Raw genomic sequence first — 27300 nt, forward strand, 5'->3', positions numbered from 1 at the left:
TGGGCAGGGGATTGTGGTCTATACAGTTGCAGGTGGCAGGATACGCTAATAAACAAAAACCTGCCAGGCAACAAAATAGGGAGTAGGGGGTGTGCAAAAGAATGCTAAGGTAAAAAGGATAAATGAATGAGGAAATAAGAACGGTATATCTCTGACATCGTAACTTTACCAAAAATGTAAATAACAGAATTTCATCCTCATAAAAAACAATTCTCACTATTTAACCCATGGCTAAGCTCTGTAATGGGGGAGACAGATGAAGATGGCCCAAAATGGCAGAAGATAAACTGTCATCATCCCTTGTGGCTTTCTTTCTCTGTCATACTTCTCTTGTGATAAACTTTTCTATTGTCTTCACTTATGTTGACATCTTGCCTGAATTCTTCTTTTGCCAAATGTAAGGACTGAAGTTGTTTGGCTCTCCTAAACTTTCTCGTAACATATTTGGTGTATTGGCCAGGAAGTGAGGGATGGAGCATGACTTTCTGACTTGGACTCGTTGAATGGTTACGGGATGTATGGGGAAAGGTCGATCATAGCTATGGCTGCTCCAGAAGATCTGCTGAATGGATGCGGTGAGGTTCAGGACACACTACCTCTCCTTCAATATGGCACTGTGGTGCTTGAGAAAACAAAAACAAAAACACAGCCTTCTCTCCTATCCTAACCCTCCTTCTTTGAGCAGGCCACAAAACCTAGGATTATCACTCCTAGACCTGCTCCAAAGACCCTCCTAGGAGAGGGACCCTCTCTTTGCCCAGAGGAAAAGAATGGAATGTCTTTGTCTCTGAAGACAGGGAGACACAGAGAATATGGACAAAGAAGCCTTGTGAGTCCCCCCAGCTGATCACCACCCGCTTTGTCCAATCAGACTGTTCCACAACCACCCACTCCTCCATCAAACCTAAGCATAAAAAGATACTTAGTCCCCTTCTTTTATGGGTCTTCATTTCTTTAAGAATTCATTTCCTTAGTTTTTAAAGAAGTGTGTCATATAAAACTTACACTATTAACTAAATGTGTCTGATTTCCTTATTAACATCTTGTTGTCAGGGTCTCAGCCACAAACATAAAGATATGTGAGGAAAAGAAATTTTTTCCTACCAATGAATAGCTCCATTTTTTTTCCAGAAAGACATAAAAGGTAACAAAATTTTTGTATGTGTGCTGGTAGCTAGAATTACAGGTGTGAGCCACCAGTGCCTGGCTGAGGTAATAATTTTTTTTAAGTACTCTGCTTCTGAATGTGAAGACTCAATACCATAAAAAAATATTATTCCCAAACCAGTCTCAGGTTTGCCAAATTTCAACCAAAGTGCCAACTTTATTACTATTGTTTTTTTTTTTAGAATACAGTCAATGATTCTGAAGTTCTAACAGAAAGATAAGCAGGTGAGTTAAGAAAATCCTTGCAAACACAGGTCCCTCTATAATCCCCAGCCCTAGGCCAGAGGCCCCACTGTGTGTGGAGGGGAGAATATTCCCAACACATTAAGCCTGGCCACACATCCCAGAAATCCAATGGAAAAGTAATGGGGGAAAGACAAGAAAGGATTTTAATCAGTATGGGCACACAGGAGGATGGAGATAAAGCATCTCAGACCATCTTCTGGGTCCTGACATGAGCTTTAGGTTTAGACAGAGCAAGAATTGGGACAAAGATGAGAGGGATGCAAAATTAAACAGTCCTGGTCCAACTGTGGTCTAGTTGATCATTGTTAGATACAAAGTCAATGGTGGTGCATTTTCAAGACAAGGCATTTTATCCTGAGTGAAAAATTACTAGTAGCTTTCTTGCCTAGTGACTTGAGGATGTAAAAGCCTGTAGACAAACAGGACTAATTACAAGGTGCCCAATTAGCAAGGGGGAGAATGGATGTCAATAAAATGAGAAAATGGGTAGAAATTATGTATTGTCCAAAAAACACATACTCATAGGATCCTTCCTGCCACAAAAGAACAAAGGGAGGTAGACAGCCAAAAGTCGATTCCTAAAATACAACCTCAAGAAGTTTACGTCTTCAAATTAGCCAATAGAAAGTAATGTAACTTAGGTGATGTCTAGGAGAGAATGTAAATCCCATAGAACTGGGGAAGGGAGGGGGCAGGGGAGGAATCCCCACATGTGGGGTATAAAATTGTTTGTTGTAATCTCAGAGAACATGCCTGCCATCAGACAGATACTTGATCTTGCAAGACCACCATTAAGGTTTTCTTTTGCTGCACTTTTTGTTTTCAAGTCCATCCTATGAGCTTGGACAGGTGAGAGGGTTTCTCACAATCATTATCTTAGTTCTGGTTCTACAAGTTGACCCAGGAGAAATCCTTATCACTTGAGGGGACAATCTGACTCCCAGATTATTGTTTCTGCCTCCATTTCCATCCATCATAGGGCAATTGCTCCCATGTAGAGAGTGATACTATGGTAAGGTAATCTGTCTGAGGCTCCACTATTCTTGGAACCCAAGGTGACTTCAGAAAATGCCTAGAGATTCTAGGCACCATTGCCAGGGATCTGGGACAGGATAGACTTCCCTGCAAATCTTGACAGACACTCCTTAAGTGACTGACATGCATAGTGCAGAGTTGAGCAGGAACCTGACCCAACATTTTTTTTTTTAAATAAAGGAGACAGATAGGAAATGAAGGCAGGGCTACCGAGATTTTATTCTGTTGTTAGTTACCCACTGGGAAATTGCAGGTTCAAGATTAGACTCAATGCTCTTTAGCAAAAATCAGTTGCTGAGTACCAGTTAAACAATCATGAAGGAGATTCCATATAAGGTGAAGGTGATTTGCATATAAAAAAGTTTATCAGCTGCCCATCTGGCTGAGCTTTTGATATTTCCAGTCAGTGCTCCTACAAAGGGGGCCTCGTGTCCATCGCTGGCTGCCCAGCTCAGTGGGAAGCCTGGGGCAGGATTCCAGTGTGGGACCTGCAGGTGGCTGGCTGGTGAGCTTCCTCCATACTATGCCCCCTTCCTGCTCTGAGATCTGGAGCGTGCGACAACAACTGCCTGTCATGATGCTTTAACTTGGAAGAGGAATAATAATTGTTCCCACCTGTTATGGAAGTTAAACAAGGTGATACATATAATATATAACTAATAATTTTTTAAAGCTATAACAAGCTCTCCATAAACAGCATTTAAATACTTACATCTCACATCGCCTTTGGCCCAGCCCACATTAGATCCTAAAAAGCAAATCATAGAGAAGCACACACACACAGTTCCCAGGCTGAATACTGTAATGTTATTAAGAATCACTATCACACACATACACACACACACACACACACACTTAGAAACAACTCACATGTTCAACAACAGATTATTCAAATAAACTACAATTTAGTGGAATGTTTGCAAGCCGATTAAACATATGGAGCAGAGATTCTGGAATGGCCTACAAAGCTCTTCATGACATAGAATTAAATGGGGGAGGAGAGTATTTTATCACAATTTTTTAAAGTGAGGGTAGGAGAAGAGAAAGAGCAGGTAATAGCCTATAATCTGAATTTTACTTTTTTAACATACAATCTTAGTGATAACATCACATTATCAGCAGTGATCAAGTTAGATAGATAAGGGAGTTATGACTATAATTTTCTTGTCTTTACTTAGGTTTTCCTAATTCTGATAACAAATTACATCTATATGACAAACACACAACACACACACACACACAATCTCTTGTGATGTTAACTGTCCAACTTTATCATGAAAAACTGATTATTTTTCAAAACATGCAAATGATTCCAAATGATCCCTTCTCAGATGGGCAAGGACCACAGTGGAGACAGAATGGGCTCTGCAGGCCTGGGCCTGGCTAAAGTCCCAACAGCCCCAGCTCTTGCTATCAGTGAAATCTGTCAGCTCTCTACATGCGCCCTTTGTCCTGGAAAAGAGGGTTCAAGACAAAATACCATAACGATCAAAGTCGTGTGTGTGTGTGTGTGTGTGTGTGTGTGTGTGTGTGTGATGCTATAGTAACATCTTTTTTTCAAAAGCATAGAATGGAAACCACCTAGGTAGAGATCAACCTCGCCCTCTCCCTAGCTGCCCTGTACTCTACAGCATAGAGTAATTTTGTTTGTGTAGTGGCCTCTGCCTGGATTCCCTGCTCTAATGATAAAGTTCTGTGCTGTCCTCAGGCCAGATGCTGCCTCACCAACCTGTTCCCACACTGCTCTGGTCAAGGAATCATTCCATAGCACAGCCGCTCCCACCAGAGTGGTCTCTTGACAAGTACCAACTGAATGAATGACTAAGGATCGACTGATGCTTCAAGTGTAATCTGAGTTACACTTAGTTCTTTCAGGTGTCTGTTCTTCCACAAGCTGAGCACCCATGAACAGGATTCCACTTTGGAATTCTTGGAACTGTTCCAGGACAGCATCTTCCTCAACCACACCTTTGTCAGCCTCCTCCCCCAATCCGCCCCTACTCCCCCACACACAAACACCCCATCTCTTCCCCAATAAGCCTCCATCTGTAGGCTTCGTCTTTACATTGTCCTTTTTTTAAAACTGAAAATCCTTTTAAGTGTAGTGAGATTCCCCCATCCCTGGCATCTATCCAAGTCCTCCTTCATCTCACTTCCCCAGGTGAGAGCGGCCCACCCTGATCTACTTTCCTCAAGAATCCTGTCCAGTTGCGTCAGACACAATCCCTCCAACTCCTTATGTTTCTTCTTAGTGATTTTCCATCTCTAACCTCCCAACCTATTTCTTGCCTGTGAATCCCCACTGGTCCATGCTGCATTTGAAATGGACACCAGAGCCACACTGAGGTCTCCTTTCCCGCGATTGTGATAGCCCCTGAGTGAAAACTGCTTTCATCTCCTTAGCTACTGCCCAACTCTGGTACTTTCTTTAATAGATTCTGCCCCTCTCCCAGGCTCCCAGTTTGATCAGTGAAGGGTCCTTGTGCTCTTCTGTCTCCCAGATTCTATTACCCCCCAGTCAAACCCAGGGATTTCTCCAACACCTCTCAGAGTGCCCCTTGCCCCGTTCTCTGTCACCAGCCCAGGGGCACTGAGCTCTGAGCTCAAGTGTATGAACCCTCAGCTGGATCAATCCCAGAGAAATAGTCCCTCCACACACATCAACCTTGTACTTCCCTCATGTTTGAATGCATCTCCCTTCCCCCGGTCCTGTCCTGTGCCTCCAACCTGGCCTTTTCCCATTGAGTGCTGTCAAGACAGCAGTTAACCTGGAAGAACAGATTTTATTGAGGACTAATGCAACCAGGGAAGTGAAAGACAGAGGAAGGAGAGAGAGAGAGACAGAGAGACAGAGAGAGAGAGAGAGAGAGAGAGAGAGAGTTCACTGTAGAACTGGGCTCAGGTCTGAATGGAACAAGGATATGAGATGTATGGCCACAGAGCAAGAGTAGAGTGAAAGTCTGTGGCTAGAAAATGACTAAGGAAGCATTAGGGATGGGGGCTCTGGCTAAACCAACCAGACAGAAGAAGGCAGAAGAAGGCAGCTCCGGGTGGGGGTAAGCACACTTGGGAGGAAGGGAGTTAGGAATTGGATTAGGGATCCACGGTGGGGATTGCCACTACACTTGCTCAGCAGGACTCCTGTTGAGAAAGGATAACATAAAGACAAAACTGAAGGCCAAAGGTCATGGCCCAGTTGAAGAACTAGAGGAGCCAGAGAAGCAGGGACTGTCTCAGGTCCCAGCTGCTGCTTTACACCCTGCCCCATCACAGGGCTCAGGATCCACCCACTCATCAACTTCTGACTCTTCCCTGCCCACCTTAGGGTAACAGGGCTTCACCATGACCCAACCTAATATGGATTTGTAGGCCTTGGCTAGCCACCCTTGCACACCATGCAAGAAGGGATGCCATGAACTTCCTAGGATAGGAGCCATGCTTTGTGCTACCCTCCACAGTGCCCAGCATACAGTAGCCTCTCCATTAGTTTCTGCAAATGGGAGCATGAGGATGGGAGAAGAAAGCTTTTCCTCTCACCTTGGAGGGTCTCCCTTGGCTTTACCGGTGTCAGCTTACCCAGAACCTTCCTCACATGTCCAGAAGGGCCTGTTCCTAGCAGATGAGAAACATGGGTCCACACAGCAGCAGAAGACCTTAGGAGTTCTCTCTGCCCTCAAGCTCCCTGTATCCACTCCTTTCAATGCTCACTGACTTTGTGCCTCCTGAAACCACGTGCCAATTGGTGCACTAAATCCTGCTAAAAGAATCTTGGAAACCTAAAGCAATGAGGTGACTGGAACAAGAAGAAATCTGCTTGCTGGTTCTGTCATCCAAAATAGTCTAATATATCATCAACAAAATCTGACTACTATGACATTTATGGCTTTAGTCAAATCATTGATTAAAGAGAGGGGAGGGCAGGGATTTAAAATATATATAAGTATATGTACTTTTAGCTATATAGAGATAAATAGATGTATACATATCCATATATATGCATACACATAACATACATAATATTTATACAACATCTATATACTTGTTATATATTTACATAAAACATGTATATGTAATATGGATGTGTGTTACATGAATATAGGAAAATAGAAATATGTGTGTATACATAAAACTTAAAGGATTGAGTGGAAAGCAGTGTCCTATGGACAACCACTACAGACAACTTGCAGATTCGCGTCTTCTGGGCTGGAAGTTTAACAATAGATGCACCTAAATGGCCCATCTTCTCCATTTGTTGCAAAAGTTATGAGATGATGTCAAATGCTTTCCTAGAATTCATCCTCCCTAGGACATAGCTCCTTGATCTGAGCAGTCTAGTCATAATAAAATAAGCAAATAAAGTAATGAAGTAAGCAAATCCTGAGGTCCCTTTAAGTGCCAAACACAAAGGTAGTGCTGCACAGTAGTGAGAGATGTGGGCCTTGGACCCAAAGCACGTGGGTCTGAACTTCATCTGAGTTACAAATCAGGTAACTTCAGGCAGGCCATTGAGCCTCTCTGTGCCTCTGAAATAGGAACACTAAGAATACAAACGTCATCATAGGCCTTGGTGAGAAGCCACTGACTTCCTACTTACAAAGAGCTAGGAGCAGAGGCTAAGCCTGGGGCAGGTGTTTGCCCTGACACAACAGTGGTGCAATGGAGGAATATGCTGTTTTCTCTTGGGCAAGCTCTGACAGGTGGCTTCCCACTTCCCCCATTTTTCTAGAGGATCATGGTCAGCTCCAAACAAGAAGATCTGTGCTGGAGTCCACAGAGGGGCCAAATCGCCTTCTGAAAGACTTGCTCTCCCAGATGGCTTGCCTCCAGAAGTCAAAATAGTAGGAACTCGTGGCATTGCTGGAGCTGCTACTCTGCAATTATGATTTTACACACCACACAAAGATCTATGGACGTGCTTTGAAATCAGCTTCTTTTTGTTTTGGTTTTTGTCTTGAGAAGGAGTCCCCGCTCGCTATAAAGCACAGGCTGGCCCAGAACTCACAGTCCTCCTGACTCTGCCTCCCTAGTGCTGGGATTCCAGGCATGCATCACTGGCCTCGTCTTCTATACATCTGAACCACCTAGGGAAGCCTTCCAAGGTGAAGTGTGTTTGTTCTGGTGGGCCTTGAATTGCCACTGACACCTTGACTTCTAAGTTTTCTGGGCTCAACGAATCCTATCTTCTTCCCGAAAAAAAGTCGATTCTGACTTAAAAGCAGGAATAGATGGTTCAATAGTGATACCTACTGCTCCGTTTCTCCCTAAAACCAGAATGGCATTGCTTAGGTCTCCATTCTCTTCACAGCACCATTTCTCTGGTGGCTCATGTGGGGTCCTTGCTGTCCCTGCAGAATCACTCCGGGTATCCTTAACCCGTATAGGCTTCGGCCCCAGGGGCTCCTGGGGCTGTCATCTGAGTGACAAGGCAGATCACCCTGGGAAGGGAGCCAAAGCAGGTCACTTTCCCTTTTTATAGATAAGGAAATGGAGACCCAGAGAGCCCAAAGTCTCATCCAAAGAGCAGGACTAAGCCTCTCCAGGCCCACGCCTGTATTGTGAGGATAACCTCTCTTTCCCCATCGTTCTTCCCCTAAGCCATTAACTCTCTTTCACTAAACACCCAGAACTGAGTCTTTTTTTTCTTCTTTTGGTAAAAATCCAATTTAGTCTTCCTACATCAACTTCTTTATCAGTGCCTGTGAGAAAACCACTGTATTGCTCTGCTCAGAATCTCTTCCATCCAAATGCATTTAAGGAACGGCCCATCATTCTCGGCCCAGGGAAGAAGTAATCTGTGGCAGGCTGGGAAAGGGCTGGAACCTGGCAGGTCTCAAAAGCAAAGCCATTCATCGTCCCAGATGGGAAGCAAGAGCTCTATCCGTTCCAGTCGGGCTGATTAATCAATAGAATCCAAAATGACAGCGGCCCCAGTAGTTCTGCTGTCTCCAAACCCAGGATGTGCCTGACTGGGGGCGGGGGAGTGAGGGGGCGCAGAGAAGGGACCCTATCCTATTCACATGGCCTGCCACCTACCAGCCAGGACAGGTGCTAGAGACCAGCATGGTGTGTGGCTGTCCCCATGGCACACATGGGGAGGCTCCTCTGCAGCAAGCCTGGCAGGAGAAGCAGGCCTGGGGAATCAGGTGCCAGCTCACACCACACGGCTGGCTGGGCTGCCAAGCTGGCTTCTTCCTGCTGCCCTTGTACCAGATACTCCAGCTCAGCCCACTGCTACTCTGCCTCCTTCATCAAGAAAGCCATTAAGAGCAACGTAAGGCTGATTGCTTCCATTACGTCCACCTACAGACCTGGCTAAGAGTAAGCTTGAAAATCACTCCTGGGCTTTCTTCAACCCCTGAGTCATGTTTCCATTGTTAAAATTAGAATGGTCTCCTGGCAGACTCACTCTCAAAACTATGTGATGTCAACCAAGTTGAGTCCTACTCCCATTCAACATTGTTAGCCATAGCGATGTGCCTTACCCTGGGTGGGTTTTCAGCAATGCACATCTCATTCTAGCTTCATAGACACCCAGTAAGATGGGAAACCCACTACCTCATTATGAATGGGGGAAAAGAAAACACTACTGGATGAGAGCAGAGCTTGTATAAAGTCACTTCTAAGGAAGTACAAAGCCATGTTGAACCTTGCCTACCTTCTTTCCCCTATGCCCTAACCTTGATGCCCCTGGAGGTGACCTGCCCAGCTCTGAGGTAACCTGAGGGTGTGGCCTCTACTTTCAGTCAACAGGAAGTCTGTTTTTGGACAGCAAGTCTAAGCCAGGACCTCAAGGAGGCCCTGGGTGAATGACCATTGGTTAAAATGGCCTTCAGATTGGGTGGGCCATAAAGTGACGACTTCCCAGACCTCAGGGCTCTATGCACACCAGGCCCTAAGCCACATCTGAGTAAGCCCACATTAGCTCCTCAAAGCCCTGCTCCCGATCTATGCTCATCAGTTCTTTCCTTCCATAAGACTCTTCACATCTTCTACCTGAAGTCCTTCCGGGTCATCCCAGAGGTCATCTGTCATGAGTGCACCTGTGGCCCTCACATGTGCCTCTCTCAAGATGGCATTCCACACCTGCCTCCCCCACTTCACTTTAGTTCACTGTGTATCAGGCAGCATCCAAGTCTGTCACTGGAAGGGGAGGCCATGATTATCTCCCCCACTGTATGGGCACAGGAAGTGCAGTAGCTTGCCAAGAATAAATACACTAGTAGAAGTCTTCACTACAGTCACTTGCCCACCTTGTCCTGTGATCTCCCCAAGAGCGGGAGTCATACCCAAGTCATGGTTGTGTGTTCAGGACCTGGCATGAAGCATGTGCTCTGGGTTTGTTTCCCTGCATGGAGCTCAATGTCACTTCCCTGTGTGGCCAGCTGACTGTCAGTGTCCTGTTACATGGACATTGGTCCACCCAACCTTCTGAGATATTTGGAGCATCTGTCCCCACCACCTTTCCCAGCCTTTCCTGGGATGTTTTGGTAAATGAAATAGGAAGTATTTTCTCACCCACAATGCTGACACATTTCTGCCCATCCACCATCTACAGCCATCCTACCATCTCCAAGGCCTAGCTGATGGACCATTGGAACAGCATGATGGATGACTCCCTGGTCTGGAAGATCCCTTGAACCCACATAGACTCCAAGTATAACCATCGGTGGAGACATTGGCCTCAGGATCAGAAAGATAATTTTTCTGCTCACCCTGGGCTTGTCATGCTAAGCTTCGGTTTCCACAGCTAATGTAAGCATCCAGCCCTGTGGCTTAATGGCTGAAGCAGCAGCAACAACAAAACAAAGTCTGTGCTAGTGCTTTTAAGTGCATCATTCCAAGACAAGCAAGTGGGGCCCAGTCCCTTGACTAGACATAGAAGAGGTGGGCAGGGCAGTCTAGGCAGGAACAGAACACCTGGCCCATCGGGGCCCCTTTGAGTGGTCCATATTGATGGCCTGGAGGTGGGTGGTTTCCCCACCTACACACCTAAAGGTATCCTCTAAGCTAGGCCCAGGTCCCACTCTGGTTCAGTAGAACTCATTGCTACGGTTGCAACATAGGCCTTGGTAACTGCTTCCAGCCAAGCTGAGGCTCTGCCTCCTGAGGAGGCCAATCTCTGGACACAGGCATCCTTTTCCAGGGCTCCTCACTTTGGGATGAAAGGCTTTGGCTCTCTGCGTTGAGCACTTGCTGTCAGCACTGATGCATACAGCCACCATTCTTGGCATACCATCTTTCCAAGTGGGATCTGAGACTCCAGCAGCAGCCACCACCCCCCCCCCCCCCGCTTCATCAACCTTGCTGGCTCACCCACACCCTGGCCACACAGCAACCCGGGGTCTGATGCAGGGCAGTGTCACACTGTAGACATATCCTAAGGACTTCACACATCTGTTCCTCCCTGAGGACCCCAGACACGGTGTGTCTTGTTCCTCTGCAGCCCCACAGCTGCAAGGAAGGTCTTCTGGAATGTCATGAGAGTATACAGGCAGACCAGAGCCTTGGCCTTGTTCCAGTGACTCCCTCCTCCCAGGACCTAGCTTTGCATTTGTGCCATACCATGTTAAGTTTAGAAACCAGAGCCTACCCGCTACTCTCAGAGGCTCATTTTACAACTTCCCACCCCATCTCACCCCCAAACAGAAGTATGACCCATCCCAGCTGAGTAGTCCACCTCCTTGTCTCTGCTGAGCACCCACTAGATGTCAGGCCCATCTTCTTAGTCCTCCAAACAACTTAACTTGCCTGTTGTCAGGCCTTTCTCAGGTGGGGTGATGTTGGGGTCAGCTGTGCCTTTAAGAGGCCACAGCTGACCTTGGCCTGTCCCTCCCTTTCCTGCCTTTAACAGGAAGAGAAGCCCTGCTCCTGGGGCGAGCACGTGTGTAATGGAGGGGTCCCCCAGGGGCCCATCTTGGGGGGCTGGGCCTCCGCCCCCAAGGGAGGTCCCCTGACATCACTTGATGGGCACCCCTCGGGGCCAATCCTTTCTCCCCTTCCCTGTGCCCGCCTCTGGGGTATATCTTTGTGGTTTCTCATCTGAATAAATTAGAACTGTCCCAGAGACATCTCCAAGACTTCACGTGCTCGTGTCTTCCTTGGGCTGGCGAGTCTGGGAGTCTCGCACCCACACGCATCCCGAGGCTAATCCGGGTCCCCACTCCCGCGTCGATATCCTACCGGGCGGTGGGGTGTGAGAGAGTGAGTATGGATCCCCCGCAGAGAAGATAGATAAGCCCAGGACCCCTCCCCACTTGTTGGGGAGGGATAGAGATAAGCCCAGCAATTTACAGCCCAACAGGGTGAGAGGCTGGAGGCCATGGTGTGTGTAAGACTAAGCATCGCTTCCAGGCATCTAGCTCAGAAGCAGGCTCTTCCCAGGATACCTTGCTGTTCTTGAAGGCACACCTGACAGTACCGGGATGGGGCCCTGAACACAGAAGGGGCTCAGAGGGACCTGTCACTTTGCCTGCCACACAGCATAGCTACAAGGCTGGAGTTGACACATCAAGGGCAAAGCTACGCTGATGACCTAAAAGTGCAGGGTTTATAGGAGAGCATACCCTTTATCTTCTGAGCTGGCACTTGGTATCCTAAAACCTTTCAAATCAGGCTTGTCATTTCTATATTCCCTGGTCCCAAAGTTGGAGGTCTCCACCAAATATTTCACATCGGCAGGGCAAGTCAAAGCTCTTTCTGGATAGATACATACATACACACATACATAGATACATAGATCAAAAACTTTTGATTCACCCTCTCCTGGACTGCCATGAACTGGACCAACCTGCATAATTTCCTAGCTGCTGTATCAGGCTCTTACCCAGTTACCAAACCCAACAGTATGTGCCCAACCCATGACTAAGGGCTGGATCTCAACCAGTGCTGGCCTGGACCAAACTGCTGCTTTACAGCAGACAGCCTTACTAACTCTCATGCCACCACATGCTGGCTCTGTGTCCTTTGTTCTCATATCTGGCTATGGATCAGTGTGGGCCTGATGCCTGCCAAAGGTGACTGCTAAAGACATCTGGCAGGTGACAGGAGGATGTGTCATCTGTCTCTTTCTCTAGATGCTTCTGTAGAGCAGCCTGCTAGGGTCTCCAGACCTCAGAGCCCTGTGTCACGGCTTCCAGAGTGTTAAAATCTAATACTGTGTCCTCCTTTATTGAGAGGCTAAGTGAATCACTCACGTGGTGGGCCTCTCTGTGTCTTTATAAAGATGTTATTGGAAATATCCAGTGATCCTGAGAGAACAACCCAGAATTAATTACTCTTTGTGTATAGTTTCAGGCATAGCTTATATCTATACTCCTTCACAGCTTTTTAAGCCCTTTTACATTAATCAATCTCTTTCTACCTGCCTCCTTTCCCTCCTTCTTTTCTCTCTCTCCCTCTCATCGAGCTCTACAAGAATTTGACGAAGAAGTAGGGAAGGCCTTGTTACTTCCCTTGTATATGGATGGTAAAACTAGGGTGCAGAGTGGTCCAATGCTTAGGTCAAGGTCATCCACTACAAAGCATGTCCTGCCTAGAGCTCCGTCCACTGAATCGCCTACCTCTGGCTAAAAGATTCATCTCTAAAGCCTAAAGGGAAGTAGTCTTCCTCACCCAGGGTGCCAGAACATTCTTGCACCTTCAAACCCAAGGCTCAATTAGAGCGTTCCATTCCTCACAGATGCCTGTCACATTCTTCCCATGGAGGTTCAGTTGTGATTTTTATCCCAAAGTGTTGTTTTTACAATGTGTTTTTAGTGCTACTCATGCCAAACAAGTTTGTAGGTGCCCAGACAGAAACCTTCCTTCACACACAAGTGTCCCTAAGCACCTGCAGGCTCCATGCTGGGTGCTGGCATCCAGCAGGTGTAAATCACATGACTCACCTGTCCTACTGGGATGGGCCAGCCCACAGCCAGGTGAGGTGGTTGACAATAACCAGCAGTAACAGAAGAGAGCTGTAGCCACTTCCCTAGGGACAAAAGCCCAGCCCCGAGGGCTCACTATTCGAGGCACCTCAAGTCTTCCCAAAGATGTTGGGGACTTAACCACAATCCTTATCCCAGAAAATCCATTTGATGCAGCTCAAACGTGGATCGCTGGGTTGGCCTCAAATATACTATCCTCACCGAAATGAGAACCCAGTACTGGGTTTTCTTCATATGCATACAGTGATAATTCTAAATTGAGTAAGTGCCTGGTCTATGTGGTCCCAGGTGCTCGGTGCTTTACACAAATGCTCCCTGCTACCCTCACAACAACTCTCTGAGACAAAGTTTAATCCCCACTTCACAGATAAGGAAACTGAGGCTCAGAGAGCATTCAGTGCATATATGCATAGGTTGACTTACTACAGATGTTTTGGCACACTTCCCAGCTCTCTCCCCGTAGCCCATAAAGAAGCAAACCATTACAAACACCTAGATACCACCTCAGGAAGCCTTCAGTCTCCATTCATTCTAGAGTACTAACTGAGCACCTGCTCTGTGCTAGAAGGTGAACTGGCCTGGACACTATAAGGAGCCCAAACCCATCAGTCCTTGCTCTCACAGAGGTCACAGTCTCTTGGAGGAACAAGGAGAGACCAATGTTGACTCAACAGCCCAAAATGTCAAATTGCAAGTGTGACAAGTGGTGGAAAGGAAAAGCTCATAGTTCTTAGAGAAAACATGATATGGGATCTTTCCCATGGAAAGAGGACAGAGAAAACACACTTGAGCTAGTATCAAAAGATGGAGAAAGTTGGCAAAAAGTTGGTTGCCAGTGGCTCACGCCTGTAATCCTAGCTACTCAGGAGGCTGAGATCTAAGGATCAAGGTTCAAAGCCAGCCCAGGCAGGAAAGTCTGTGAAAAGCTCTTATCTCCAATAAACCACTCAGAAAAATGGAAGTGGAACTGTGGTTCAACTGGTAGAGCACTAGCTTTGAGCTGAAGAGCTCAGGGACAGTGCCCAGGCCCGGAGTTCAAGCCTCACAACCAACAACAACAGCAACAACAACAAAAAGAAAGTTGGAGAAAACATCCAGATAGGAACACTTTGTACAAAGGCCCTATTAGGGGAGGTGGGGAGGAGCAGCTGAACCAAGAGGCAAAAAGGACCACATGGCTGAGCCCAGAGGAAGAGGGGGAGAATGCCCAGCATGACTGGCAGTGGATAATACCCAAGAAGCCTCCAAGGCCATGGGTAAAGTACTGTTCCCAACCTCAGAACAGTGGTGCAGCATGAGCAGGGAGGATCACTGCTCAGGGTACCACCCCTGGGATACACACAACAGACAGAAGCCAGCTCACTTCTCATGCCACATGAAAATGACTCCTGGACCACTTCCCCACACACCTAGGACTCAGCTCTTTCTAATCCACCGGCACTGGAGCCATCACATGTCCAGAGCTTAGCTTAGCCGTTGCTTAGCCAAGTTACTCCAGATACACAGGGGAGGCCCACAGCTGCCCTAGTGATGATCTGAGTCTAACAGGAGATGCACATTGACATCCAAGTAAACCCAACAGGAGGTGACAAGTTCCCCAAGTGACAGGTTCTCTAGGTGTCAGAGATGTGTATGAACCAGGAATGTAGACAGATAAGACTCCAAGTGAGTAGAGCCTGCCTGCCTGCCTGCCTGCCAGCCTGCAAAGCTGGGGGTGTGGCAGAGTGGGTGGGCTGGGAAATAGAAGAGGGTGGGGCTAAATGAGAGGGAGCAGCAAACAGGTGAAAGCCACACAGGAAAACACCATATCCGTCCTGGCTCTTGAGAGCATAAGACCCCGTGTGATACTGGGTGACACTGGCTTATTCCACTCCACGTGGTTAGCAATAATGTTCAATAAATCACCTGCCCTTTCTCAGCCTCGTCTGTAAGCATGGATCTCACCAAACTGCAGCAGAAATGACATGAAGGAATCACATGCAGCACTTGACATGGACATGACAGGTGGCAAGTGCCAGACAAGGAGAGTCGGTCTTGCTCAATTCTCATTCCCTTTACTGACCCACTTACGACTAAGTCATCCCATGTCCCTTGCTTAGGACCACGGCATCAGAAGCTTTCTACAGACTTCCCAACATTTCTACAATTCCCAGAGACCTACAAGGAGGGTCTGCTTGCCCCCTGTGGATGCCCCGGTAACAGCTGAATCACTTGTCCTTCTCACCAAAGTCAGGTCACTCTTTGAGCTGGGCCAATGGAAGCATTATTGTGGGCTTTGCCCCTGAGTAAGCAGCCAGGTCCCTGTCTGCCAGTTAAATCGCTGCCACCATGCTAGGCATTTTTAGAAACGCATCCCTGAGTGGGTAGTTCTCGAAACAAAGCGATTTGGATAATACAGTGATGATTATTATAAGTATGGCTGTTGCTTTCAAAAATCTGTTGCCTCTGAGCAAAGTCAAGTGGATCATGAACAGAGTGTGAAAATATCATTTTCTCTGTACCCCCTCCTGACCCCGCACCACAAGAGCAGCAATAATACCTCACTCCATAAAGTCCTGCCTGGGCTAGATTCTCTCAGAACATTGACTGATGAGGTCCTTGCCAAATGGCAGGAGAAGGGGTCAGCTTCCGCCGGCCGCCGTGGGCACTGATGAAGACAGATGACTCCGTTTACTCTGCACCATGGATATGCCACTAATTTTCTAGATGACAATGACACTTCATTCTTCCAGCAACACAGAGTATTCAGGGAGACCAGGAAAGTGGAAAATTGGCAAAAGATTTCCCCTAGTCAGTCCAGAAAGGCGTCACAGTGCTCAGACCTCCCATGCAAGAAAGGATTTTCAGATGCAAATCCCAGCTCCAAACCCAGTCACTCTTACTTTACTCATGACTCTAACAGATTTGGTTATCTGATTTGGGGTCCACACTTGTTCTGGCACCATCCGGGGATCTGGGGGTGGGGAGCAGAGAGACGGTGCTCACTTTGAGGCTGAGCTCTCCCAGTTCCTGGGTCAGTACAGACCATGGAAGAGATTAAGAATGGATGCTTCCAGTCCTGAAGCAGGGATCCTGGAAGAAGTCTTGCTACTTTGAGGGTGTCAGGGGACCTCTTTATTCATACTGCCCACATATGCCACTAGATGACCTGACTCACAGATAGTTTGGCTTCATTCCTATGCTAGGACCAGAGCCCAGTCCCACCCCCTTCAAGCTTCCATGGCCTCTGGAAATGGGAGTAGGACATGGGAACCTCGCTCTTATGTTTTCTATTAGCACATTGCTCCAATAACCTGACCTCCTCAAGTCAAAATACCTCACACGCTCTGGAAAGTATTTCTTCTCTGGGTTTCTGCTGTTCCTCAGAGGATGCTATGCCTATTTGTCAGGAAAGAGAAATCTGATACCAGCTTTGCACATAATAGACTATTAAAAGATCCAACCAGGAGTTGATGGCTTGTGCCTGTAATCAGCTACTCCAGAGGCTGAGATCAGATGATTGTGGTTCAAAGCCAGCCTTAGCAAGAACATCTGTGACAGTATCTCCAATTAACTTCCTAAAAGCCAGAAGTGGAGCTGTGGCTCAAGTGGTTGAGCAGTAGCCTTGAGCAAAAACACTAAGGGAGAGCACCCAGGCCCTGACACATACACACACACACACACAAAATATCTGCGCACTGGTAGCTTGTGCCTGTAATCCTAGCTACTCAGGATGCTGAGATATGAGTATCACAGTTCAGAACCATCATGGGCAGGAAAGTCCATGAGACTCTTACCTCCAATTAACCACAAAAAGTAAAACAAACCCTGGAAGTGGAACTGTGGCTCAAAGTGGTAAAGCACTAGTCTTGAGCACAGAAAGCTCAAGGACAGTGCCCTGAGTTCAAGCCCTACAACCAACAAAAAAGAATGAGAGAGAGAGAGAGAAGCCATCCAGCAAGTACCCTTTCCTCTTTCACACCTCCACAGTATCAAATAAGACACTCAAATGATGAATAAAGAGCGGACATAAAGTTCACCCCATGTGACTTGGCACACAAAGCAATTCTTCCATTTGTAACAACTACACCCATTAGTTCAATCCTCTTACAATAGGAGAGCTTGGAATCAAGGCTTTTAGATCTGTTTGTGTGATAAATATCAATGGAGTGCCTGCCCTGAGCCTGGCTCACAGACATACCCGTACCATGCTCCTGGTGCTGAGGATGGGACTGAGCTCCTCTATCCGATCTGCAGCTCACAGAGAATGCCAGGACTTCCCCTACAGGCTCAGCAACTCACTGCACCAGGACTTGCTGTGGGTTTCTGACTTTCTGCAGGGCTCCCTGTTTCACATCTTCAGCCTGGCACACCTGCTCCTCCCTTAGACAACCAGGTACAGAGAGGAAGGTGCCTCAGCAGCCTGGCTGCTTGTTACATAACCACAGAGGAGAAGAAGAAAACAAAATAGCAGATGTAATGCAGCTGCTCATTGGGCAAACTATGCCAGTTCGTTTTCTCACCTTCCTCGAACCAAAGTAAATAACCCCCAGAAAATGTACGACATAAGAATTTCCTTACATCTCTCTCCTAGACAACATGGAGAATGGCCAAGCAGGTGCCTGATGGGGGAAGGCCTTTCCAGTCTGCCTCTACTGACGCCTTCCTGGCTGATTTGCACCACGTGTACATGTGTCAATTTGTCTTTACTACATGGTGGACAGGAAGTTCCTCAAAGACCAGGCTACCTCTCATCCTCTGGATCCCCAAACCTCATGCAATGCCTGGTAGAAGCTGTCTCCATCAGTGTGCATGTGTGGTCTCAGGGCACTGCAGCAGGACAGGCAGTGTGCAGGGCAGCCATCTAGGTATAGAGCTCCATTGTCTTTAAAGAGAGAATTAACAAGAAGAGATACAGTTGGCTGGGATAGCTTTCTGCTTGGGACAACTGCCCTGGATAGATACTAGAGCTGCTCTCAGGTCTAACAGGAGACTCCCTTCCATAGGTAGGCTTTGCTGCAGAGCTCCTGGTCAGTCTGGATAAGACTTCCAAGAGCTGTCCCTCAGGCTGAAATTCCTCTGGCTTAACTCTACTATCCCCACCCCCTCTGTTCACAGGTATCAGAGGATCAACATGGTCTGGGGATTCGCCTACTTAGTCCCTCATCTTTCACAGGCATCATCCCTAATCTGGCAATCTTGCCATCTTCTTCCTAAAAGACCCAAAGTGACAAGTGTCCATAATATCACCTCTTCCTCTCTTTTCTGCCCCCTTGGAAGCCAGGTGACTACTTGTGGTCAATGAAGTGAAAGCAAAGATGACATATGTCTCTTCCAAGTAAAGTGGTTAGAACCCAGTGTACCTTCCCATGCGATCCTCCCTAACCACACCATCTTGAAGAGAAGACAAAAGGTGAGAGGGTAACCATGTGAAAGCAGCTTCCTGTGTCCCTATGTTGCCACCTGGAGATCCACCCAGGAAGGCCTCAGACATACACAGGACTTTGTGTAAGCCAATACAAATGTCATGTGTTAGGCAACAGAGATGGAAAGATGTTCATTAATGCAGCATAGCTCAGGCTACCCTAACAACAAGCCTACCTCTACTCTGTATACCTGCTTACCACCTCTGGCTGCACCACTGGTTCAGACTTCCAGCTTGCTGATTTTCCCTGCCAAGATCTCGGGTCTCTATGCAGAAGCCAATGTTTCCCCATGCCCATAAGGAAGTAAGAAAGGCCAAACACACCAAGGACTCCATTAAAGATGAAGCTTAGCTCAATACTAGTACTAAACAGGCCCTTGGTGAGTTAGTTCCACCCATTTCCCTCTCTCATCTCCTTTTCAAAGGTATTTAGGGGCAGAGATATGGTACCCATCCAGGGCTGAGGAAACAGTGGGAGCTAGAATGGCCTTGCCTTCATTTGGAGGAACTTGGGAGTTGGTGTTGGTGAGAACTGAAGAAGACACCAACAACTTGGTAGCCAATTTCATTCTGCTATAGGGAAGATGAAGATAATAAGGAGGAGGTCCAAGCAAACCATCCCATGAGATGCTAGCTCACAAATGGATTCCCTGTGGCTCCCCTTACCAAGCATTCGTGCATACCCCCACCACAGGCTGGGCCCCACCAATAAGACTGACCATACCATCAAGAAGCTAAGCCTTAAAGGGAGAAGAGATCAGTGTGGCTGTGACAGGAGACAGCAGGAGAGCCTAGAGGGGAGACACAGGAAGACCTCAGTGTTCACATACTCTGTCCCCAGTACCCTTCTCTGCCATGCAACACCAAACACAAGATAACTGATAACACTGCCTTACATTGACATTATGTTCAGAGCTCCCCTATTCATTCTATCTCCTACTCATGCCAACCCTGTGTGGTCCCCATAATAAGCCTCACAATCGCACAAAATAACAATGGTAAATACATTGTACTCAGAAACTGCTATGTTGAATTGAAACTCATAAGTATAACCACTTAAAAATAATACAATATAACAATGGTAACAAAAGAGTGGCAAATACTCACTGCATACCAAGCATGGTAAGGCCATTAGTATACTAGTCCTACTTTATAGATGGAAAAATGAGCAAACTGAGGAGCCCGAGGTCACCAATCAGGTAAATAGCACTGACCTAGGGATCCTGGCCCTGAGGCTGCGTTCATCCTTCAGGGTCCAGGTGAGCTCATGCTGAGGTCTGGAGGTGCTGCAGGAGCAGAGGGGGGCCACCAGGCATCTTATTCCATGATGCAGCTGCTTCTCCCAGCCCTGTCCCTGCCTGATGGCAGGGCCATGGCAGCGCCATGATGCCTGATGGCAGCGCTGCGCCCCTTCTGCAGCTCCTCAGGCCCCAGCATCTTCTTCCTATGGCTACATAGTACAATGGCTTCCTCCAGCCTCTACCTTCCTATCTGCTTCCATTCCATCATGTTCAAGTTCAGAACCCTCCCAAGGCTCTCATAGCTGAACACTCTTGACACATATTCAAGGCCACGCACCTTAAGCCTGAAGCTGAACCTTCCACAAGCCTTGAATTCAGGTAAAAAGCACATCAAGCACACCCCACACCTAGCTGCCTCCACCCCTCAATCTTGAGAACCCTTCTCAGTGGGGATTGTCAGGATCTCATTCCCATGGCTCTTGCCTTTCTACATCTACATTGTCTTTATCCTTCCAGACCTACCTTGACTTCCCTCTCCCAGGAACTCTGTCTAAATGTCCTGGTACCCTTCTTCTCTTTCTCCTGTCTACCATGTCCTAAATGTCTACTGTTGCCAACATGAAAGAGCCACCTGGCATCAATGCCCTTTGCAGACATCATCTGTCTCTACTCTGTATTCATGTGGTTGAATGGGGCTGATCTCACCTCCCTCTACCCTCAAAGGCTGGAACATACATGCTGGCATATGTCCCCATCCTGGCCCATCAGTGTCATGTGAGTGGTGGTGATTGGCTGGAAATGAACATGTGACTCACTTCAAGCCAATGAGATCTGAGCTTTGACTTCTGCCAGAACAGTTGGGAAAGAAACCTCTCCCTACTGGAGTTTCTAAGCTGGGAGTGTACAAACCTTTAGCTGGGAGAGGCCATCTGTGCCACCACACGTGGACAGCTTGCTCCAGAGTGAAGCTGACAAGAAATCAGAGCCAAGACACAGAGAGGGAGATATTTTTAAAGATCTTATTTGAGTCTCTGGATGGAGCCATGCCCAAATACAGCACATTCCAAGCTTGTTCGGTGATATGAACCTGTATAACCTGGATTTCTGCAACAAGTAAGCAGTACACTTCCTAAGGGCTGAGTAGCATGCTAGGTGGTACAGTTGTAGCCACAAAGAAGATGTGAGTCTGATCCTAACAGATAGTGCACATACGCTATCTTTTTTATTTTATTTTTTTTTTTTTGGCCAGTCCTGGGCCTTGGACTCAGGGCCTGAGCACTGTCCCTGGCTTCTTCCCGCTCAAGGCTAGCACTCTGCCACTTGAGCCACAGCGCCGCTTCTGGCCGTTTTTTCTGTATATGTGGTGCTGGGGAATCGAACCTAGGGCCTCGTGTATCCGAGGCAGGCACTCTTGCCACTAGGCTATATCCCCAGCCCCTATCTTTTTTATTTTAATAACAGCTGTGTTGATATAATTCACATACTCTTCTAGGATGTATGAATCCATGGTTTTCTTAGTACATTCACAGAATTATGCAACCATCTCCACTCTCATTTTCTATCCTGAACTAAAAATGATGAGTACATCCTTGCCCTGGTTTTTATTCACTGATTGTCTCTCTCAAGCCAGGGCTGTGGTTCACACCTTTCTGCAGCACAGTAGCTCCTGCATGTGCGCAGCAAACACCTGCAGAGCTGTGCTCAGCCCCCTAAAGAAGCTCAGCCTCAGCCTCCAGTTGTCTGGATCCCTACTAGTGCACAATAGATAAGAGAAGAGGTATTTGGCCACATTGTTGAAAAAAATGGGCATGTTCATCAATCACTGGGCTTGCTCTAGGTTTTCTAAGGTAGAGTCCCACATCAGGATGGTCTTTCTGAGAGCTGTATACCTAGACTGTACTCCTTTGTCATCCTGAACTTTTCCTTTCGTCTATCACACTATATTCTAAAAGGAAAACAAGTGGAACATAAATCTAACATCATAGGAGCGACTAAACATGTACAGACCCAGCCAATAGAATAGCACTAAAAAACCTTCTTTACAAAAAAAGGTTTGAGAACATAATACCCAGGATATAATATTAACTGAATGAAACAAAGTATTAAAATGTGCTTGGCATAAAAATTCAACTCATGATATAGTAAACACCAGCAACAGTTGGGAAATTATCCTAATTACTATATGCAATTATTTTTGTGTAGGTAGATTATGGGAAATTATTTTCTTCATGCTCTTCTATAACTGTCAATTTTACTGAAATTAACAATCAAATCAGAACCCCCAACATTATTATTATTATTTTTTGTCAGTCGTGGGGCTTGAACTCTAGGCCTGGACACTGTCTCTGAGCCTTTCAGCTCAAGGCTAGTGCTCTACCACTTTAAGCCACAGTGCCACTTCCGGTTTTCTGTTGATTAATTGGAGATAAGAGTCTCACGGACTTTCCTGCCCTGGCTGGCTTTGAACTGCGCTCCTCAGATCTCAGCCTCCCGAGTAGCTAGGATTGCAGGCATGAGCCACTGGTGCCCAGCTTCCAACATTATTTTTAAACTCACTCCTTGGTTATTATTTTATACAACTGACTCCCAAAGAATGAGAAACAGCCACACAGAAAACATTTCAGAGTCTTCTACAAAACTTTTATTTCTTAAGAAATCATCCTCCAGATGCTGTTAAGTCAAACACATAAGTAATGTAATCCACCAAGTTTTCCATTTTACCTGAACTGATGGGAAGCTTAGAGTAAAAAAAGTTAATACAAAGTGGGGCACCAGTGGCTTACATCTGTAATCCTAGCTACTCAGGAGGCTGAGCTCTAAGGATTGAGGTTCAAAACCACCCTGGGTGGAAAACTCCCCATGAGACTCTTATCTCCAATTAACCACTCAAAAAATGGAAGTGGCACTATAGCTCAAGTAGTAGAGCACTAGCCTTGAGCACAAAGAGGCTCAAAGACAGCACTCATGCCCTGAGCTCAAACTCTACAACAAACAACAAAATGAATACATAAAATAACTGGCCAGGCACTGGTAGCTCACACCTGTAATCATAGCTACTTAGGAGGCTGAGATCTGAGGATCATGGTTTGAAGCCAGCAAAGGCAGGAAAGTCCATGAGACTCTTACCTTCAATGAACTACTCAGAAAAATGCCAGAAGTGGCCCTATGGCTCAAGTGGCAGAATGATAGCCTTGAGCAAAAAGAAACACAGGAATAGCACCCAGACCTTGAGTATAAGCCTGGGGACCAGAAAACAAACAAACAAACAAAAAACAATGATTATTTTTGCTTTGATACAGTTGATTTCCATGCTTTTATAGAGTTCTGGTACTTTCTTTTATAATGTCAGTGTCTGGCTTGTGTTTCCAATATATGCACATCCTCCTTGGAATACATAGACAAGTATTTGCTGAAGTGATCTGTGTGGCACCTGGAAAGCAGAGGTTCTGACAGATGGGTGATCAATGGCCATACTTCATTTTTACAAACACGTGGCATTGAGTTCTTTGAAAGTTCGGTTGGTTTTCTAATCACAGTAAAGGGTTCAACCTAGATACATACACATGGGAGGACCCTTTACTGAGACAGGCCATCCCCAGGGACCAGGTGACCCCTTTCCTGACTAAATATCCATCTTCTTGCAGGCTGTGTAGACCCAGATCTATTCTAGTTCCCCATTCCCATTGGTCATTGATGCTACTGAATAATAAAACAAACAGCAACAAAGCCAGCAAAAATCTGCTCACCACATCCATCCTGCATTCAAGTCCTCAGACAATAAGTGACATGGCTGGCAAGTGATTGGGCAGTGCACACTATCCACAAACACAGCCCCTCTGAATAAGCCAGAATAAACCCACACATTCTCCAACAAGCCACAAACACCCTTCAGGTGGCAGTGGAATTTTGCTGCAAATGACCCAGACTGAGTCTCTGGCCAAAACAAAAACACAACATCTCTACTTTAAAGACAAGGTCACTTGACAAAAACAATAAGTAATTATATCACCCGGGCACTCTCCCAAATGTGATACCTCATGGCAAGAGATAATATATTTGATTGTCATCCAAAATTCCCCTTTCTGGGGATAACTTCCCCGACTCTCCAGGAGATTTCAAAAACAAGTAAACGAGAGAAGCACGCTTCATATTTTAGCTGTGACCATGTTTTATCCCATCTAAAGCCACAGGGGTCTTACTGGTGAATCCACAGGAAAGTGGGAAGGTAGAATCATTTATCAAGAGCTTACAGCATGTCAGGCAGCGCACCAGAGGCTGAGCCTGTCTGCTCAAGGCATCACGCTGGAAGCCTCCCATCGCCACCCTGCAGGGTTTATAACAAACAGCCCCACACTGTTCAGACCTGCATATCTAGGCTACAGAGATTAGATACCCAGCTCAAGGTCAGCTGGGGGGAAGGTAACAGTGTCTGAGTGTTGAACTCTGATCAACCTCCCCCAAAGCCCTGGGTCAAGCTCTTTCAAATGGCCAGAGAGACCTTCACTGTTTGCTGATGCTGGAACTCTCCCCTGTACCCCTATTTACCATTGTTTCCTAAATATTCCCACAAACTGAGGGGCCTCTGTCTGCCTCATCCTCTTGACTTCTCACTTGGAAAGTCATCAAGACACACTTGAAAAATAAAAGATGAAAGCTTCAACTCACACCCTGAGATCAAGTCCCCTCCACTCCACCACCCACAGAAGCCTAGGGAAGGGCAGGAATTGATAGTGGAAACATTTTGCAGCTGGCATCATTTAGTGGTGATGCAAGCAGGGCTGCCCTGTCTGCAAACGTTTTGGCCTCCTAAGAACAGGCTCTCTCTTCCAAAAGATTATGTATGGAAGCAACAACACAGAAAAGGTGCCAGGAGGACATGCCTCGGTGTAATTGCATGGCTCTCCGAGTACGTGTGCCAGACGAGTGCCCCCAGAGAACTTGAAGGGCTCAGGGCAGAGACGAGGGCAACAGGAATGGCATTCAGAAATGATTTCACAGCCGGTTAGCCCTGTATAGCCACCCAGCGGGCATCCTCCCGGGGCCGAGGCCGTCTCTCCCCACCCCGCCGCCGGCAACAGCCTTCCGGCACCACTGCCAACTGCCACCGTTTCCTTCACCTTTTATTTACAGCAGAACAGACTGGTTCATCAGTGAAGCTAGGGAGGCAGGGAATAACATACAACCAAGATACCGTTCTTTCCCCGGGGGATATAAAAAAGAAGGACGGAAAGGGGTCTGAGGAAGAGGCGAAGCCCAGGTTGAACTACCAAGCCCGGGGCGACCCTCCTCCCCAGAGGACTGTGCACCTGGGCTTCGGTAGAGGCAGCCAGGGAGCCTGGGGAAGCAAGAGTCAAGCCCAGCGCCTTGGCTGTGCTTGGCGCAATGGAAGAGGCGCCAAGGGGCGCACGGCACGGGAAATCACTGCCCCCTTCAGGCCGCGACTCCGACGTGGTGGACCAGCTCAGAGGCTCCCGCAGTCCGGAAAAACTCGCGAACCCGACCTTGCGCGGCCGGCGATCGCCCCTCCAAGGCCTCCTCCACGCACCTCAGCTCCACAGCGGGCAGAGGAGGGCCGGTCTGAGGCTTCAGGAGAAACCCAAACCGATGGGCGTGGGGAGGGACTTCGCAATGGGAAGCTCTGGGTTCTCAGACTCGACTCCAGGAAGAAGGCCGGGAGGGAAGCCCTCGGTTGCGCTCTGAGTCCGAACTCCGGCGACTAGGACGCTTCTAGTGTGCACTTGGATGAACTGCGCGCCCTGAGAGCCACCGGCCCACGGTGGTGGCGCGGCCCCGGACACTAACACGCTAAGTCCAGACCTTCCAGGGCACTCTGAGCAACGAGCCCAGGGGCTATGGGGTCCTCCTCCTCCTCCAGCCGCTGGGGCTACGGGCAGCGCCCGGAACAACCGGGCAGCGGCGCGGCGGAGCCCGCGACCCCACGCCCGCAGGCGCTGTGTGTGCTCCTTGGCTCCGGGCGCGCACAGCACAACCAGCGCTATGAGGAGCTCCGGACACTCGGGTCCCGGAGCCGTCGGGACCTATCGAGTCTGGGCTTTCCTGGCGGGAGCTGTGACAGGCCCGCAGCCCCCGCCGGTTTCAGCCGGCCCGGCTTCCAGTCGGTGCGCCTGTCCACCTGGCACCTCGCAGCCCCTGGAGCGGCACCTGGGCAGAGGCAACCACTGCAGCAGGCCTTTGGGGTCCACCTTCTCCACTTCCTTGCTGGTTAAAGGAGACCCTAAGCTTCTGTGTACACACACACACACACACACACACACACACACACACACACACACTCCCTGAGAAAGATGATGCTCCTCAAATCTGGGTACCTGCTATGCTAGCCAAACCCAGCAGGACCCTAGGGGTGAGCGCTGAGTATCAACCCCGCGGTGCCCTCGGCAGGCACAGGCGGGTTCATCGCGGCTCCGGCCAAAGACTAGAGCTTGCCCAGCACTCTCCCCTCGCTCCCGCCCCCGGAGCCCCGACGGCAGCGGTCGCCGGACGGTCCCTCACCTCGGTGTCGTAGAGCCGCAGGTCGAGGAAGTAGGGGCGCAGGAGCGACTCGTTGCGGATCTGCTCGATGGCCAGTTCCACGGCGGGAAGCACGCCGCGCCCGATGCTGCCCTTGGCCACCTCCTTGGTGAGCGGCATGAGGCCCATGATGGAGAGCGGAGGGCTGCTGGGCGGCGGCCGGGGGGCGCCCCGCGCCCAGCCCCAGGCCCCGGGCGCCAGCGGCAGCAGCAGCGACAGCAGCAGGAGCGGCAGCAGGCGCGCGGGCGGCGGCGGCGGCGGCGGCGGCGGCGGTGGCGGCGGCCCGGGCTGCCCGGAGCTCCGCGGGGAAGCCATGCCGCGCCGCGGGCTGCGGGCGCCGGCTCACTCGGCCCGCATGGCCAGGCCCGGCCCGCCGCCCGGCGCCAAGCTCTCCCGGCGGCGCCCGCGCAATGGCGCCGGCTCGGGCCCCGGCTCCGGCTCGGGCTCGAGCTCTTGCTCGCTCAGAACGGCCGCGGCGGCGGCGGCGGCGGCGGCGCCCGTGACGGATCAATCACGCCGGGAAGGGGTGGGAGCGAGCGCGCCGAGTGCAGGAGGCGGGGAACGAGGGAGCGAGCGAGCGAGCGCGGAGAGGGGGGCTGGCGTCTCGGTGCTCTCCTCTCCCCGGCGCGGCCGCCCCGCACCGGGCTGCCTCCGCCCGCCCCCGTGCGCGCTCCGAGCCGCTCTCCCGCCCGGAGCTGCGAGGCGGTAGCCCCTGGAGCCCGGCCGTGGGAGGGCGGGCGGCAGGAAACGC

General features: G+C 48.7%; 1 protein-coding gene across 1 annotated transcript in view; it reads right to left on the bottom strand.

Annotated features, from left to right (window-relative positions):
- Gabbr2 (gamma-aminobutyric acid type B receptor subunit 2) overlaps nt 1-26864 on the bottom strand; it is a 324986-nt gene extending 298122 nt beyond the window's left edge. Inside the window, exon 1 of the mRNA XM_048337731.1 lies at nt 26532-26864. Coding sequence (XP_048193688.1) covers nt 26532-26864 — 333 coding nt within the window. The remainder of the gene's footprint in view (nt 1-26531) is intronic.
- Nucleotides 26865-27300: the final 436 nt, after the last annotated feature.

This window comes from Perognathus longimembris, chromosome 1, assembly GCF_023159225.1.
Source record: "Perognathus longimembris pacificus isolate PPM17 chromosome 1, ASM2315922v1, whole genome shotgun sequence".
Taxonomy (NCBI): domain Eukaryota; kingdom Metazoa; phylum Chordata; class Mammalia; order Rodentia; family Heteromyidae; genus Perognathus; species Perognathus longimembris.